Source organism: Chelonoidis abingdonii, chromosome 11 (genome assembly GCF_003597395.2).
Source record: "Chelonoidis abingdonii isolate Lonesome George chromosome 11, CheloAbing_2.0, whole genome shotgun sequence".
Lineage (NCBI taxonomy): Eukaryota > Metazoa > Chordata > Testudines > Testudinidae > Chelonoidis > Chelonoidis abingdonii.
Genome location: NC_133779.1, coordinates 56,611,702 through 56,628,897, shown reverse-complemented (window position 1 = coordinate 56,628,897; position 17,196 = coordinate 56,611,702). Strand labels below are relative to the sequence as shown.

The 17,196-nt window shown below is 50.0% G+C and overlaps 1 protein-coding gene across 1 annotated transcript in view; it reads right to left on the bottom strand.

Moving 5' to 3' along the window:
- Window positions 1-10,169, bottom strand: part of LOC116839061 (IgGFc-binding protein-like) — a 102,731-nt gene extending 92,562 nt beyond the window's left edge. The window contains exons 1-5 of the mRNA XM_075071390.1: window positions 9,885-10,169; window positions 5,757-6,330; window positions 4,300-4,877; window positions 3,637-3,808; window positions 1,966-2,561 (exon numbers count right to left, since the gene is read on the bottom strand). Coding sequence (XP_074927491.1) covers window positions 1,966-2,561; window positions 3,637-3,808; window positions 4,300-4,877; window positions 5,757-6,330; window positions 9,885-10,169 — 2,205 coding nt within the window. The remainder of the gene's footprint in view (window positions 1-1,965; window positions 2,562-3,636; window positions 3,809-4,299; window positions 4,878-5,756; window positions 6,331-9,884) is intronic.
- Window positions 10,170-17,196: the final 7,027 nt, after the last annotated feature.

The window sequence follows — 17,196 nt, the reverse complement described above, 5'->3', positions numbered from 1 at the left end:
CCCCCCCCCCCCCCCCCCGGAGCGCTGCTTTACTGTGTTATATCCGAACTTATGTTATATTGGGTAGCGTTATATCGGGGTATAGGTGTCATTCTTACTCTCTATTCCATGCTGATAAGGCCTCAAGTGGCATATTGTGTCCAGCTCTGGGGGGCCATATTTCAAGAAAGATGTGAATAACTGGAAAAAGCCCAGAGGAGAGCAACAACAATTAATATAGATCTAGAAAACATGACCTTTGAGGAAAGATTGAAAAAATTGGGTTTATTTTGTCTGAAGAAAAGAAGATTGAGAGGGGACATGATAACAGTTCTCAAGTACATAAAAGGCTGTTAGAAGGATGAGGGTGAAAATTGTTCTTTTTAATGTCTGAGGACAGGACAAGAAGCAATGGGCTTAAATTGCATCAAGGGAGGTTTAGGTTCGACGTTAAGAAAAACTTCCTAGCTCTCAGGGTGGCTAAGCACTGGAATAAATTGCCTAGGGAGGTAATGAAATCTCCAACACTGGAGGTTTTTAAGAACAGGTTAGACAAACACTTGTCAGGAATGGTCTTGTTATTACATAGTCCGGCCTGAGCACAGGGGACTGGAACAGATGACCTACTGAGGTCTCTTCCAGTCCAACGCTTCTATGATTCTGTGATTAAGAATAAGACTTATCTGTGTAGGAAACAGAGCTTTCTTGGAGGCCAGCCCAAGCCTGGAGAATAAACACCCATACCAATTAAGGACCTTCACAAACCCCACAACTTTCTGCTGAAAGTGCAAGGCACAAAATGCATTTCTATGAGCTTGTGTGATGGGGTGCACTCACCCCACACTGGACAGGGAAGGGTTAACTCCTCATTTTGGGCTAAAGAAACCATGCCCCCACATCCCTCCTGGGTATGCTTCAAGTGCAGTGCTAGTATAAAAGGGAGCAGCTCAGTCTGGACTGATTGCTGAGGAGGAAGGACACACCTCTCAGGATGCAGTCTGGGAGCAGCTGGAGCCTCTGACCTTGGAAGCCAGAGGTGCCAAGACCCAGACAGATGCCTGGATACCTACAAACACCGAAAAGGGATCGGAGTCACTGGGGACTGCATGCGCCCAGGGCCAGTGCAACCCATTAGGCGACCTAGGCTGTCGCCTAGGGCACTAACATTTGGGGGGTGGCGACCGCGGCAGCCGGATCTTCAGCTGCCCCGGTTGTTGGCAGTATTTTGGGGGCGGGACCTTCCACCACCTCTGTCACGGGCAGCATTTCGGGGCAGGACATTCCGCCGCCTCTGTCAGGGGCAGCATTTTGGGGGCGGGATCTTCTGCTGCCTCTGTCGGGGGTGGCATTTTGGGGGCGGGATCTTCCGCTGCCCAGGGCGGCAAAAAAGCTGGTGGCACTCCTGCATGCGCCGAGAAGCCCAGAAACCCGGATGATACCCTGACTACTGCTCTGAGAGACATTGAAGGAAGTGGCCCAGGGGGGACTAGCTGTAGTCTTGTGGGAAGTCAGCATGTTTCAGTTGTGGCAGAACATTGCACCACTGTTAGGGCCCTGGGCCGGGACCTGGCAGAGCAGAGTGGGCCTGCGTCCTCCTACCCTGGTACCCTCCTCCCAGATGGTTGCCCATTGGCTCTGGCTGCTACGCCTCAGTGCCCTGTGGATAAGGGAAACCCCATTGGCTCTGGCCACAAGGCCTTACCATGTTATGAGTAAGGACTACCCTACTGACTCTGGCCACAAGGCTTTATTGCCCTGCAAGTGAGGGCACCTCTCTGACTCTGGCCATTGGGTGGCACATCCCTGAGAGAGAGGGCATCTGTATCGACCCTTACCATCAGGTCTTCTAGCCCTGAAGACAAGGGCAGCCAAATTCACTCTGACCACTGGGCCATACTGTCCTGGAGCAGACAGACAATTATGTCAATACTAGCCATTTGGCCTTATCCCCACAAGGTAGAGAGCAGGATCTGGAGAAGGCCTTACCATGATGAGCCCCTGTATGTTCCGTAGCAGGGTGAGTGTGATCCCATACACCTGAATGGACACCAGCTTGGCCATGGAGACGTTCCCGCTGCCCCAGGATTCTTTCTCTATGCTGATAGTGAATGGTGTAAGGTGATTGGCATCGGTACAGGTCTTGGCCAGGATGTAGGTGCAGGTGCCTTGGAAGTCAAAGGGGACCCCGTCGAAAGAGAGGTAGTGGGAATGGCCAGAGGCAGAACAGGTCGCAGATCCAAATGGGTGGCATTTCTGGACACCGTCCACCACCCTGCATTGCTCACCAGTGCTGCAGGAGAATGCCTTACACACAACCTCCCCACCAGCCTGACACACGCACTGCTCCTCGCATGAACCGCTCGGATGGAAGGTCTCCCCGGCCTGGTAGTAAAGTCCTCTGTGGAGGCATCCGCACTGGGAAAAGGGGACACAGAGGTCACCACTGAGAACAAAACCCTCATCACACACACAGCCTTCCTTACACTGGGTCATGCATTGCACCGGGGCATAGAGGTTGCTGCATGTCAGATCGCAGCTGCTGCTGCATAGTTCGTAGTGACTGTTCAGAGGACAGGACAGATCTGTAATTAGAACAAAGAGTTAGCTCGCATAGCAATGTGCACAATGAACCATCACCAGAAAATGCAATTTTATTCCAGCTCCTAATATTCTATTTCCTTGGTTTAGTTAAATAATAATTGAAGGCACCATCTGCAGTCCAGCCCACCAGGTCTGAAGGACTAGATGCCTCAGAGAGACCAGAGGATGTGATACAGACAAGCTCTCTCCAAGGCCTAAGGTTCCAGTTTGGGTCTTGGATTCATGGTTTCACTGCTAGCTTTTTGTTTTGAATCCAGGTCAGTAGTGGTTAAAATTCATTCCTAACTGATGGCTTGTGTGGGACGAGTTGGTGGGTTCCCAGCCCAGTTCCTAATGGAAAAATGTCACAATTTGAAGCCACCCAGTCCAGGCTCTGATTATGTCCCAGTCTCAGCAGAGAAGCCCAGGACTAGACGGGCCATAAAGTACACTACATCGCTAGACAGTATTTCTCTGGCCCAAGGTACACCACACTGATGGCGCATGTAGTAGGGACAGCTCCAGTGGCCACTACCTGTGTTGTACCCATCCCTTGGAGAGAGGACATCTTTAAAAAATGTTCTGCAGAACAGGATAATCTAGTGTTTAGATCAAGATTTACCAACCAACAAGAATTAACAAGCCCCATGGGGCAATCAGAATTGAACACGGAAGACTCACGGCAGAATTTCTTAGTCCTCCAGGGATGTACTATAGCTCCAGCTTCCTGACATGCTTCAGCATACGCAGCAACAGCCTGGCAGACGTTACTCTCCCGCCCACTGAGGAAGCAATAGCCGTACACACAGTCTATGAAGTATCCATCGGGGTCCACTTTGCTGTGACATCCTCTGAACGGGCCACTCTTGTATAGGATGAGTCCACACTGCCCTCTGCTACCTCGTTGTTCTTTTTCAATAGCTTTTAGACTTGTGCAAGGGGGTATCATTACTGCAGAGCATCTTGGAAGGTCTCCTACCTTCCAGCTCTGTCCAAAGCTGATGGGGTTTGGTGCCAGTGTGCCATCCCTCATAAGCATGTCATCCTTCCTGTCCATGTTAAAATTGCCACACAGACCACACACAGTTCCCGCGTAGGTAACTGGCAGAGTCACCGTGGTGCGTCCTGACCGCCTGGCATAGGTAACGCTGAGGCCAAAGTCTGTCTGGATCACTGTGGCCCAGCCCTTTCTATACATAGTGATTTTCTTATCGAGATTGAAGGGAAGATTAATCAGGAAACTGTTCACCTGTAAAAGCAAGACACATGGGATATGAAAAATTGCACACCTGTGGTGGAACCTCTCACCCCAGCACAGAGCTCCAGCCCATGGTTATAATAATAATCTACCTCTTGAAATCTTTGTCCCATCTGGCCTGCTCTCTCCTCTACAGCCTGCCTGAAACCTTGCTCTCCAGACTAGGAAGGATCCTCCGACCAGACTTTCATTTCCTCTGGCATTAGCTATTGCAGTTCCCTCCTCTGTGTGCTACCTGAGCCCCAGCTTCCAAAGTTCCCACATATGTTGGATGCTATTGACACTTTCTCACACAGACAAAGTGTAACCACATCACCCCAACCATCAAGCTTCTCCATTTGTTGTCCATTCACATCAGAATCCAGTTAATATTTCACCTGTTTTTTTAAGATCCTTCTATGCTTTTTCTGCAACCGACTTCTGATCACAAAGGCAACTTTCCAGAAATGTTTTCGAAACTAGATGTGGTTTCTGAAACTCACCATGATTTTGCCAGGTAATTGATTGCTGATCCTGATGTCAGTTTCATAAACCTTGATCTGTACAGGAGCAGTACTGTTCTCCTGGAAATAGACTTCAAAGTCCACCAGTCCCTCTCCCTTCTTGCACAGGGCAGTTAGCTGGTAGTGGCAGGTGCCTTGGAAGTTGTATCTCTGTCCATCAAAGGTGGCATAGTGCAGATTCCTTGTCACAGAGCAGGTGGCGTAGCTAGAGGGGTAACAGCCCCTTATGCCATTCACTAGCCCGCACCTCTCTGAACGTTTGCATTTAGCAGCCACGCATTCGACTTGTCTAGTGGCTGCATTGCACGTGCACTGTGTCCCACATGCCTCGTCAACCCAGAAGCTCTCGTTGGGGGCAAAGGGGCGCCCCTCGAATAGGCACCCACAGCTGCCCTTGGGGACACATTTGCCCTGGCTCAGCACAAAACCATCCTTGCACTGGCAGCTTTCCACGCAGGGGTCTTGGCAGCTGCTGGGGGCTGACTGGTCCACACATGTGGCTGGGCAGGCTGTTCCACAGAGCTGGTACTGGCTGTTCTCCAGGGGGCACTCCATGGCTGGGGAGTGAAGGACCCACAGATTTAGCAGCAAATCCTCTCCATGAACAAGCAGTATTTAAAGTATAGAGACAGGGACGTATCTAATGGGGCACAGAGAGCTCTCCAATCCCACTCACCTCAAGATAGGGTAACCAGACATCCCGATAAAATCAGGACCGGCCCAATATTGAGCAGTTTGTCCTGCATCCCGACTGAAGTACAGTCAGGACGCCATTTGTCCTGATATTTTGTTTTGGGCACAGCGGCACATTTTTTTTTTCGCTTATACTCACTCGGCACGTCCGGGTCTTCAGCAGCACTTCGGCGGCAGGTTCATCAGTCGCTGATGGTCTTCGGCAGCATTTTGGCGGTGGGTACTTCTTTCTTTGGCAGCAAGATTTATTACCCGCTTCCAAACTGCCGCCGAAGACTGTCAGCAACTGACGGACCTGCAGCTGAAGTGCCGCTGAAGACCTGGACGTCCCGGGTGAGTGTAACAATTGAAAAGGCGCTCCCCCTACGGTGGTCCGATATTTTGGATTTATCTGGTCACCCTACCTCAAGAAGAGTCAATGATGCTCATCAGATTGTAGGAGGTGCCTGGCACCTTAAAGAATCAGGCCCATAAAGGGATGATTGACTTAAAAATTGGCATCATCTTATCTCAGATTCCCATGTGTCATCGGCAGATGTTATATATTCACAGTGAAAGCCATCTTAGAAATACCATAGACAGATAGGCCAAGATACTGTGGGTACAGTACAACCAAAAATCCTCATATCCCAACCGCTGCTCAAAGCACTAGGCCACATTCCCTCCTAAGGAGAAGAATAGAATGCAGGAGTGCCGACCCCCAGATCCGTTTATATAATGTTGGCATTCAAATCTGTACTCACGACATCTGGCCAGCTGCCTCCATTCCCCAATCCTGACCCCCTCCAGCTGGCAGGTGTCCGCATAGGTCTTCAGGGCCTCACACAGGGCCTTCCTGTAGCCCTCGTTGTGGCACAGATCGTAAACGCAGTTGTCAAAGTAGACTGTAGGATCCACCTTGCTGTGGCACTGGCTGAAGGGCCCATCTGAGACCTTGGTTATCAGGCCGCACAAGGCCTCCTCCTTGTACTTTCTGGCTATGCTGGGGGCACAGAGTCTGCAACCTCCAATGCAATCATGCCAGCAAAACTGATCCTCATCTTCCACTGCCAAGCTTTGCTCCTGCAGAATGACACTGGGCTCCTGATCCTCAACCGGGGTCCAAAAGTCATCAGAACGGTCCCTATTATAGTTGCCGCACAGGCCACACAGGCTGTCAGAGAAGTCATTGGGGACGGTGACCCTCAGGTGGTTGTTCCAGTCATAGGACACCCTGAGGTTGAAGTCAGTACGGAGGACGAGGGAGGTGCCGCTCTGATAGAGCCGAAGGGCCCCATTGTTCAGGGAGATGGGTAAGTGAGCCCTGGTGTTATTCACCTTCATGATGAGAAAGAAAGGGCAAAGGTCACAATTGATGGCACTAGTCTGTCATCTACATTTCATTCTGACCTCTGCTCAGATTAGCAACGGGCCCCATCCAAAATTTTCAGTGAATCTGGTCCCAAATCGGAGCCAGAAATAGTTTATAGCATCATATTAGAAAGAACTGGATGGGGAAAAGTAATTCTTTATGGTGGAGGATCTCAATAGTTTGAAAATTGGTTCTGTCCCAATTTAAAATAAATCTAATCAATTGCAAAATTTTCTCTGAAGGGAAATGGAGACCCAGCTCTGGGGAAGTCCTCTTGGCAAGATGCCAAAAAGCCAGGTCAGCAAGCTGGGAGAAAACCAGGTGGGTTTTGGAATTTGCATGGTTCCCATCAGAATAGCATTGAAATTGGACCATCTCTTCAAAGCCTTTTGTTTGTGACAAATTGGCAGATACTGAAGAGAAACGATTTCCTTGGGATTTCAAAAGGACTAAGACTAGAAATTGGTGAGGCCAACCATGGGGGGAGTATGACGGCTCTGATTAGAGCCGTTAGGGAGCCACTCCTGTGGTGGAAGGGTCTATGGTATTGCCAGTCTCTAGAGATCAGACCCTAAAACTCATGTTCACCCATTCCTGCCTTAAGAGACTTAAAACAGCCCAGGGAGAGGGTTGTGGCAGGGAAGGAAAGGGGCAGATTGAGGAAAGCAGCCCCAGCTGGGGGCCCCATCCCAATCAGGCCAAGGCTGACTTAATGAGGGCCCAGCTGGTCCTTATAAGAGGGCTGGAGCCCGAAGACAGAGGCAGAGTCTCTCTCTCTAGCAATACAGAGAGAAGGGCCTGGCTGCTGGGAAGCTGAACAGGGTACCGAGACTGGAGCAGGGTGGGAGGAAGGCCAGAGGAGCTGGGGAGCTCCAGCCTAGGAACCCCCCAGGGCACAGGCTGGGGGAAGGCCCAAGGGGCTGGGGAGCTCCGGCCTAGAAACCCCCCAGGCTCCAGGCCTTGTTAAAGGCCAAAGAAGGTACTGGGGTTGCAGAGGGCAGCCCAAGGGCAAGCAGAGGCAGCAGGTCCAAAACCCCCCTTGCAATGATGAGTGGCACATACACTGCAGTCTGCCTCTGAGAAGGGGGGCTAGGTGATGACTGACAGTGGCCATAGCCTGAGATGAGGGTGGGGGAAGACCCAGATCTGTGGGGGTACTGCTATGGGGAAGCACCCTGGCCTGAAAGGGGCACTGGGGTCTGGGAGAGACTTGGGCCCAGCAGCAACTGAGAAACCAGCCTCCAGAGGGCACTCTGGAGCTGAACTGCTATTTCCTTGGACAACCAGGAGGAGGCACCGCAGGGGTGAGTCCCTGCACTGTTACAGGTCCCAAGGCATAAAGAGCTTTTTTCAAAAGGACTACACTGTGATTTTTGGCCTGTCTTTTGTTAGAACTTTCCCTGCCCATCTCAGTGCGTGTCTGTTCCCTGTGCAGTAATTAATCCTGTCCCCCAGTCCCCCTCTTCTGTTCTCTCTGCGCCCATTCCCGACCCCCAGGGGCACCAGCTTTGTAAAATTTTTGGTGGTGCCCAGAATGGGTCCATGCAGAGCTGTCCCACCCTGGACCCAGTGCTTTGGGAGGCCTCATGTTCAGGGGGATGTGGGATCCAGGGTGGCCTGGGAGGTTAGTGGGGGGCCTGGCATCTGCAGCAGTGAGCAACTTGGTTGTCCCAGTCTGTCCTATGGACGAGACGGCTCTGAAAATATAAGCTCAAACGTTGGTGGAGCCCGGACCATGTTCCTGAATATTGGTGGAGCAGGGGCACCCCGGGCCCATATAACTCGCTGTCTATGCCCACCCATCAGTTCAGCCACCTCAATAACCCCCCCATTGCCCACCCTCCATCAGTCCAACTCCCCAGTTCAGCTCCCCATTCTCCACCCCAGCAGTATAGGTCCCCTCAGTTCAGCACCCTAGACCCCACCTCCATCAATTCCCCCTCAGTTCAGTCCCAGCCCCTGCCCCCACCCCATCAGTTCAGCCTTAGCCTCCGCTCCCACCCCAGCAATCCCAGACTCCCACCTGCTCAACTCAGCCCCCCACAGCCTCTCCTCTGCTTCTCCTGGGATTCTTCAGCCCCCGCCCCCTCCAGTCCCAGAGAGGCCTGCAATGAATTGGGGGCATCTGCTGAGGCTCCTCACCCCCATTTGCCCCTTCCCAGGGTGGGTGCTGGGGAGGAAGGGTGAGCATAGGAGCTGTCCCGTCCCGTTGCTGATGGGACAGGGGAAGGGAAGGAGCGGCACTACCCTGGGCAGCTGGGCTCTTTGCTCCCCCGACTCAGAGCAGTGAGCAGACAGGAGCGACTTTACTGGCTCCCAGCGGGACTGGACTTCACCAGGGGGCTGGACTGTCTTGCGCCATCACCAGACGAGCCCCAGCCCCCGGCAAAACCCCGGCACTTGTGAAAAAACCACAAGACTGGCAATGCTGGGCCTGTGCCAGCTAGAGCCATTAGGGATCAGCTCCTGAGGGGGATGGGCTGCGTCATTGGGGAGCAGCTCCTGTGGGGGAGGGGACTGCGCTGGTTAGAGCTGTTAGCGTGCGGCTCTGGCAGGGGAGGGGGCTGTGTCAGTCACAGCCATTATGGAGCATCTCCTGTGGGGAAGGGGACTGCGTTGGTTAGAGCCGTTAAGGAGCAGCTCCTGTGGGGGAAGGGACCGCGTTGGTTAGAGCCGTTAAGGAGCAGCTCCTGTGGGGGAAGGGACTGCACTGGTTAAAGCCGTTAGGGAGCGGCTCATGTGGGGGAGGGGACTGCACTGGTTAAAGCCGTTAGGGAGCGGCTCATGTGGGGGAGGGAGCCATGTCAGATACAGCCATAAGGGAGGAGGTCCTGTGGGGGAGGCGGTCACGTCAGTTGGAGCCATTGGGGAACAGCTCCTGTGGGGGAGGGGGTCATGTCGGTTGGAGCCGTTAGGAGCAGCACTTGAGGGACAAGAGGTCTCAGGGAGGTGTCTAGAATGTTCCAGGGCCCCTGAGGCACCTTGGTTAGAGCAGGCTCTGTAAAGCAAAGCCCCAACCTGCCTAGATGTGCCTCAGTTTCCCCACATCTTAGAGCTGAGGCAACATCCTCCTGGATCCAGGAGTGGGGATGATCCTCAGGTGGGGTCTCAGAGGAATCCCTGTTACATTAGAAATTACCAGGGAACTTGTGGAAGGATGGACTCAGCGGAGCTGGGATTTGCCCACAATTGCTGGGGTACTGGCCCTGCTCCTGCATGATGCGCCAAGGGAGACATAATGCCCGAAGTCCTCAGGTCTACAATTCATCTGGTGTAGTACAGCAGATCCCATGTGCTTGTGACAGAGTAGACACCTCCCCACACCAAATCACCCACTCCTCTCCCCTCAGCGCAGCACCTTGTGGCACTATGCTGAGGAATTGGGGTCAGTGCAACTCTGAGAGGACAGCGTCCCCGACTGACCCCTCCCCCATGCCACTCTGTACCACACAGCACCTGTTAACACCACACTGGGCAATTGTGCGTAGCAACGGGATGGAGCTGTGCACCCAGCACTCACCCTCACAAAGCCGACCTCTGCCCTGGCCACTGTGATGGTAATGCCATCCACCTGGATAGTCAGCAACCCAATGTATGAGACCTGCGTGTTCCCCCTTTTCCCACTGTCAGCCGTGATGTCAAAGGAGTGCGGGTCGCAGTCACATCCACAGGTCTTGGCCACGGTGTAGGTGCAGGTGCCATGGATGTCATACAGTCGGCCGTCGAAGGTGTGGTAATGCAAGTAACCCCCAGCCCAGCACGTGGCTGCAGAAACTGGCAAACACTCTGGCTGCCCATCTATCATCTTACAAACTGTTCCTTCCTTGCAGAGAACCACACTGCAGGATGATGTCAAAGTATCTAGACAGAAAGATAATTGAAAGACAAGAAACACCAGACTAATCAGTTACATTTGCAAGCAAAGAAGGGCTGAGCGACAATGGGAAAAATCGGAATTAAATTGAGTCTCAACAGAATCCCACAGCCTGTCTGAAACAGACGAGATGATCAATCATTCTTTCTTTTTCTTTTCTTTTTTTAAATAATCATGGTTATTAGCGTAGTGCCTAAGGCCCAACTGAGAATGGGACCCCATTGTGCTAGGTGCTGTGCAAACCCAGAGCAGCAGAAGTCCCTGCCCCAAAGGGCTTACAATTGAAATAGACAAGACAGCTATCTGTCCGTCTGTCCCCCCAACTCACTTACAATATCTTTCTGTCACCCTCTCTGTATCTGTCCATCTATATCTATCTGCCAACTCCCTTTATATCTGTCTATTCATCTATCACCTACCACACCCTCTATATTGATCTAGCAACACACAAACATCTATCTAGTCCCATACATATGCCGTTTGCACCATTCATAGAATCATAGAATTGTAGGACTGGAAGGGACCTTGAGTGCAAGGGGCTGGACTAGAAGACCTCTCAAGACAGAACTACGTATTATCTAGACTGTCCCTCACAGGTGGCACAAAGGAAACAGAAACTTATGACAAGTCCCCTGCTGGGAAATCACCGGCATGGATGGGACAATAGAAGGTGTACAGCCAGCAGAACAAGTTCCTACTTCTCTGTTCCCGCAATACCCAGTGCAGGGGGTGGAGCAGAGAGGAGCATGTCATGGACAGTATAGAGCAGGAAAGGAGAGTAGCTGGGATGTGATGGGCTCTGACAATGCTCAGCTGACTTATGACCCATAGGGGACAACAGTCAGTGCGCTCAATTTAGAGCAGCCCCCAGGCTACACCCAGGGAGAAAATCTCAGAGTGTGATCAGCTCTCAGCTCTCTGTCAGCTGCCCATCGTGTTCTGCTGTGCACACCTGAAGCTCAGCAGTGCAGAGGCTCTGACCCAACAAGTCTTTCCATCTTTCAGGCTGATATTCTGTAATATTATGGGTCAGGGTTCAATAAAGGTGGCGAGAGAGTGAGAAGTAGGAAAAGACATAATGAAAACTACTTTACTCACTGCTTGCACCGATAGCTGCTGAGCCATACCCAGATTTGGATGAAATCCCAATGCTCAGAAGTCCAAAAGGAGATGTGGGGTGCTCCATAGTTTCTCTCTTAAACCCTTTGCCAAGGTTGTATTCAGCCCAAGAGAACCCTGTGCCTGGAATTGGCCTCCATGCAATGACTCCCAAGGGTTCGTTATCAATGGTGATGCCACCAGATTCTGATGTTTTGGCTGTTATAATTGCGTAGTTATCATACTGGTCCTGCCCATGGATGTTATAGGTCTGGCAATAACCAGACACATCTGGGATCATCAGGAGGAAGGGATCATACACTATTTTCCCTTTGCTTCCACCGGCACAGAAGAAGACCACTTGGATCCCAGCACTAGCAGAGATGTACAAGGGATTAGGGAATTTGATTTCAAATGTCACAACCTCCCCAGCAACCAGGACCTTAGTGTCTCTCGCCCTCCCAGACTGATAATCAATGCGAGTGTGTTGGGAAGCAGTCACGTACACCAGGTCATATTTGGGCTGGAAGGATAAAGGAGGTACAATGAATGTGGTGCCCCAGCTAGACACCGGCAGGAGCTGCTCACTCACATAGTCACATTTGGTGTGCTTTGCAACACATATGTGTCCGCTATAGACAGCCACGGGATTCTGGGACACGATCTTGGTGCCGGATAAGTCATCACGACTTTGCAGCTGGACAGCCTGGTAAGCTCCAAGTGGGATGACCAGTTTTGTCCCTGCTTTGTAGGCTTTTCTTTGGAAAGTAACAGCACCTTTGAGGTACACTTCAACAATGGTGGGATCCTTCCAGGCTACTACAGCAAATTGCTTATCGAGACCATCTGGATTCCCCAGTGGAGTCACCACAAAGTACTCTGTCCCGAGCTTCTCCACAGGGTACACTACAGTGGTATCAGCCGTATAGGTCTTGTAGTTCAGAGCAAGGATGGAAATCTCATGATCAGCACGGATGATGATCGTGCGATCAGATATGTTGCTTCCCGCCAGCTCCACAAACGCTGGGATCATCACAGATACTGTCTGTTCTGGATTTGCAGTGACAGTAGTAAAAAAATCTGCTTCATTTACTGAGATGGTGACGAACGTCCCAGGGATGTAGCCAGTGATGAACAACTTGAAGTCTTTACTGCCATAACTTGGTAAGTGATTCTGCATCAAGACTGTGATAAATTCTGTCCCTTGGGGGCCTGAGCAAGAGGTACTGGGAAAATCTGGAGGTTGAACAGTAGGGGCAGCACCAGAAATGCCTAGATAGAGGAGACAAATACAAAAGAGCATCACAAACCAGGACACCAACATTTTACGAGGCCTGCTCTTGTCGTTTGGTGCCAGCCTTCCTAGGACTGATAACAAGGAGCACAGACATGGGAATGGGAGTCGGGGCTCCTGGCTTCTAACCCTGGCTGTGGGAGTAAATGTCATTGGTACATTTTATAAGGCCAGCTGTACCTCCATCTCTTCCTCTCGTCTCTCATATTCACCCTCCAGATGAATATGAGACCTAGCACTGTGTACCTGGGGACTTAGGTCAGTTTACCTATGAGACTCAGGAGTGAGGATTTTTCACATCCCTGACTGACGTAGTTAAACTGGCCTGACTCTCTAGCAGAGACCAGGCCTTGGAGTGTCAGGGTCCATCTGCATTTCTCCTGAGAAGTGCATTTCCCCCAACTTCAACCGTTTTTCCTGGGCAGCCAAACTTCACCCTAGTCTACACACAGTGGTTGTCCCAGTATAACTATTTTGGCTAGAGGAGTGATTTTATACAAATAGAGTTATATGAATATAATCCCTGTATGGAGCCAGTTATACTTATATAAAGATGCCTAAAATCCTGTCTACATGAGAATGTTTTACCTGTTGTACAATACAGTTGTACAGGTATTATTTTACAGGTACACTGTGCCAGTGTGGACACTTGTATATCAGAATAAGTGTCTTATTTCAGTTTCATTTACACCCTTTCCAAGCAACATTAGCTAATGCAAAAAAGGGTGCTCTATAAGGCCATGTCTACACTACAGATTTCAGCCTGCGTAGCTGTGTTAGTCAGGAGTAGGAAGAGGTGTCACACTTGATGAATATAGCTATGCCAGCAAAAGCCTCTAGTGTAGATACAATTTATGCCAACAAAACTGCACTTTTACTGGCACAGGTTATTTCACTTGGGCCAGATTTACTCTACTATGGTTGGTCTACACTAGAAAATTATTTTGACCCATCTATGTCTCTCAGGGGTATGAAAAGTCTACACCCCTGAGCAACATACTTAAGACCCCGTTTAGGCAGTGCTAGGTGTATAACAGTGGGATAGCCCCTCCCATTGCTGTTGATCTGCACTGTGCCACTGTAGTGTTTTAAGTGTAGACATCACTGAGTGTAGTGTGGAGATCAGAGTTCAAAGTGTAGAGTTTTGCTGGCATAAGTGTATCAGCTTGAAGTGTACAAAAATCACACCCTTAATTGATCCAGCTATGCCAGCAAAAACCCCGGTGTAGACACACTTTGTACTGGCAAGATTCCTTTGGCCTGAATAGCTTATGTTGCTCAGGAAAGTGATTTAACTAAACCAACAAAAGAACTCCTCTTGCCAATATAAGTGGCATCACCACTTGGGGGTTTGCCAGTTATACTGGCATAACTGCACTGAAAAAGCTTTTGTTGTCCAGTAGCCCAAGGGCTAGTCTGCAACAAGCTATACTGGCAAAAGCCCTGTTTTGTTGGTAAGATCTGGGTCCATCCTAGGAGTTCTTTGCTAGTATAGCATACTGGTACAGCTATGCCAGCAAAGTGCTCTTAGTGTAGACCTTGCCTAAGAGTGTCTGTTCAGGGGGTTATACTAGTATAACTTTATTGGTTTATATTCAAAACACAGGTTATACTGAAAAATCCTGTGAAGACAAATCCCTGCACTAGTAAAGCTTATTTTTTGCCCAGATAGAATATGAAGGTTGGAAGGGAGCTCATCTAGTCTAACACCCTGCTCAAAACAGGGCCAACCCCCAGACAGATTTTTGCCCCAGATCCTTAAATGGCCCTTTCAAGGATTGAACTCACAACGCTGTATTTAGCAGGCCAGTGCTCAAACCACTGAGCCATCCCTCCCCCTCTAGCACTAGTACAGCCTGTGATACAGCATGGCCAGAGGGCAGCATAAGCGTGTTAGCAGGGGGCCTTATTCCCTGCCAAGGGAGGAAGGTTTGCTTTAGATTAACTAGAACAGCTGTGGCCAATTAGAGCACCTGACTCCAATTAGAGCACCTGACTTCACTAGAGCACCTGATCACGTTAGAGCACCTGACTCCAGTCATGGATATAAATCCCTTGCTTTCAGCCAGGACAGGGTGGTAGTTGAAGGAGAAAGGTTGGATTGGAGCAGAGGCAGGATTGCAGAAGGAAAGAGTTTGTCCAGAGAGAAATAGAAGGTTTGGAGGGAGTGCTGCGTGATTGGGAGCCCAACAGAAACCCTAGGTAAGGGGCACCAGGCTTGTATGAGAAGAGAGCGAGAAGCCCTTCACAAGCTGAGGGTATAGAGGGAAGTAACAGGGGAAGAAACGCTAGTCAATGGTTCACCACAACCCCAGGGCCCCGGGTTTGGGACCTGGAGTAGAGGCGGGCCCAGGTCCCTCCCTCCTCAGCACTCCCTCCCTCCAAGGACACTAGGGGAGTCATTAAGAACTGGTTCAGAGCAAGCAATATCGCCCTGAACTACCCCAGAGAAGAGAAAGCGCGAGACCCAGAGAACAGTACTGGCATTGCCCACAAGCCTTTTGTGTGTCACGTTATAAGCTGTAAAAGTTGCCTTCAGACCAGTATAGCTTTTTCCCCTTTCCTGCATAGAAAGAGCTGCATACTACAGGCCAAACATATCCATTTCAATAATTCCTGAATCATTATGGCTTTGCCCTTAACTCTCCCGCTTTCATAGATTGGTCATTGAATTGTTTTGATGATGAATGTACACTCCAGAATACCACTTTTCATTTCCAAAGCCCTGGTCTACACACAGATTTTTGTACTGATATTAACGATGTTAGATTAGACTGTTATTTGCAATTTACTAATACCAACCCTAATGTGGAACAGTTCTTTCAACGTGAAGGTATCTTACTCCTCGTCTACACTACAAAATTTTGCCAGCATAGCTGTCAGTTAGAAGTGTAAAAAAAAAAATCACACCATTACGGATCTATGCTAACAAAACTCCTGGTATAGACTTTACAACTATGCCAACAGAGGAAGTGCTTCTATTGCATAGCTAATGTTATTCAGAAAACAGGGTAAAGGCAGATTCTTCTGCTGCTTTACCCCTAGGGATTTCTTCCAATATACACGATACTAGTTCACGTGCTGTAATGTAAACAAACTATGCACTTATTCTCTTTCCCTGACAAGAAACTGGGATAAGCACCTTTATACTGACATAACTGTATCCACACTAGGGAGGTTGTGTTTCTTTAGCTCTTAACAGTATAAAATGGTACAGCCAGTTTGGGCAACCTAGGTGAATGGTTGGGGCTACTGTTTGTGTGGTTTGGTCCATTTTCTTTTAATGCTTCTCATTTGTGATCTTTATTGATGTATCTCCATGACAGAGAAGAGGGACCAGTTCCCTCCTGCTTCACAGGGGAGTTGTTTACCAGACACCCCCTGCAGCTTCACAATACACTTAGAGGAGAGGACACAGAAATCATATTTCAGTCATGTATCAAAATATACATTTGGTATCTATTTTTCAGTGATCTAGTGCTCAGAGCATGAGGACTGAGAGGCAGGTCTCCTGGGTTCTATCCTTTGATTCTGAGAGGAGTGTTGTCCAATGGAGGGGTTGGGAAGGAAGGGAACAGGGAAAGGTGGAAGGCAGGCTGGGAGGGTGAGACTGAGTATCACATATATTGTACTTACCACCAATAGCTGGGGAGCCATATCCAGCCTTGTCTTTAATCCCAACACTCAGGACACCAAATGGGGAGCTGGGGTTCTCTATGGTGTAGTTGCTAAACCCACTTCCCAAGTTGTACGTAGTCCAAGAATATGCTGTGCCTGGAATAGGCCTCCACACAGTAAACTGTAGTGGTTCCGCGTCAATAGTAACATCAGCAGTCTCGGCCGTCTTGGCTACAATCATAGCATAGTTCTCAAACAGGTCCTGTCCATGGATGTTATAGGTCTGGCAATAGCCAGAGACATCTGGGATTATCAGGAAGAAGGGATCGTACACGATTTTCCCTTTGCTCCCACCAGTGCAGAAGAAGGCGACTTGGATCCCAGCACTAGCAGAGATGTACAAGGGTTTAGAGACTTTAATTTCAAATGTCACAACCTGCCCAGGAACCAGGTTCCTTGTGGCTCTTGCCCTCCCAGACTGATAATCAATGCGAGTGTGTTGGGAAGCAGCCACATACACCAGGTCAAAATTGGGCTGGAAGGATAAGGGTGGTACAATGAACGAAGTGCCCCAGACAGACACCGGCAGGAGCTGCTCACTGACGTAGTCACATTTGGTGTGCTTTGCAACACATACATGTCCGCTATAGACGGCCACGGGATTCTGGGACACGATCCTGGTGCCGGATAAGTCATCATGGCTTTGCAGCTGGACGGCCTGGTAAGCTCGAAGTGAGATGACCAGTTTTGTTCCTGCTCTGTAGGTATCTCCTTGGAAAGTTACAGCCCCTTTGAGGTAAACTTCAACAGTGGTGGGATCCTTCCAGGCTACTACAGCAAACTGTTTATCAAGACCATCTCGGTTCCCCAGTGGAGTCACCACATAGTACTCTGTCCCGAGCTTCTCCACAGGGTACACTACAGTGGTATCAGCCGTATAGGTCTTAT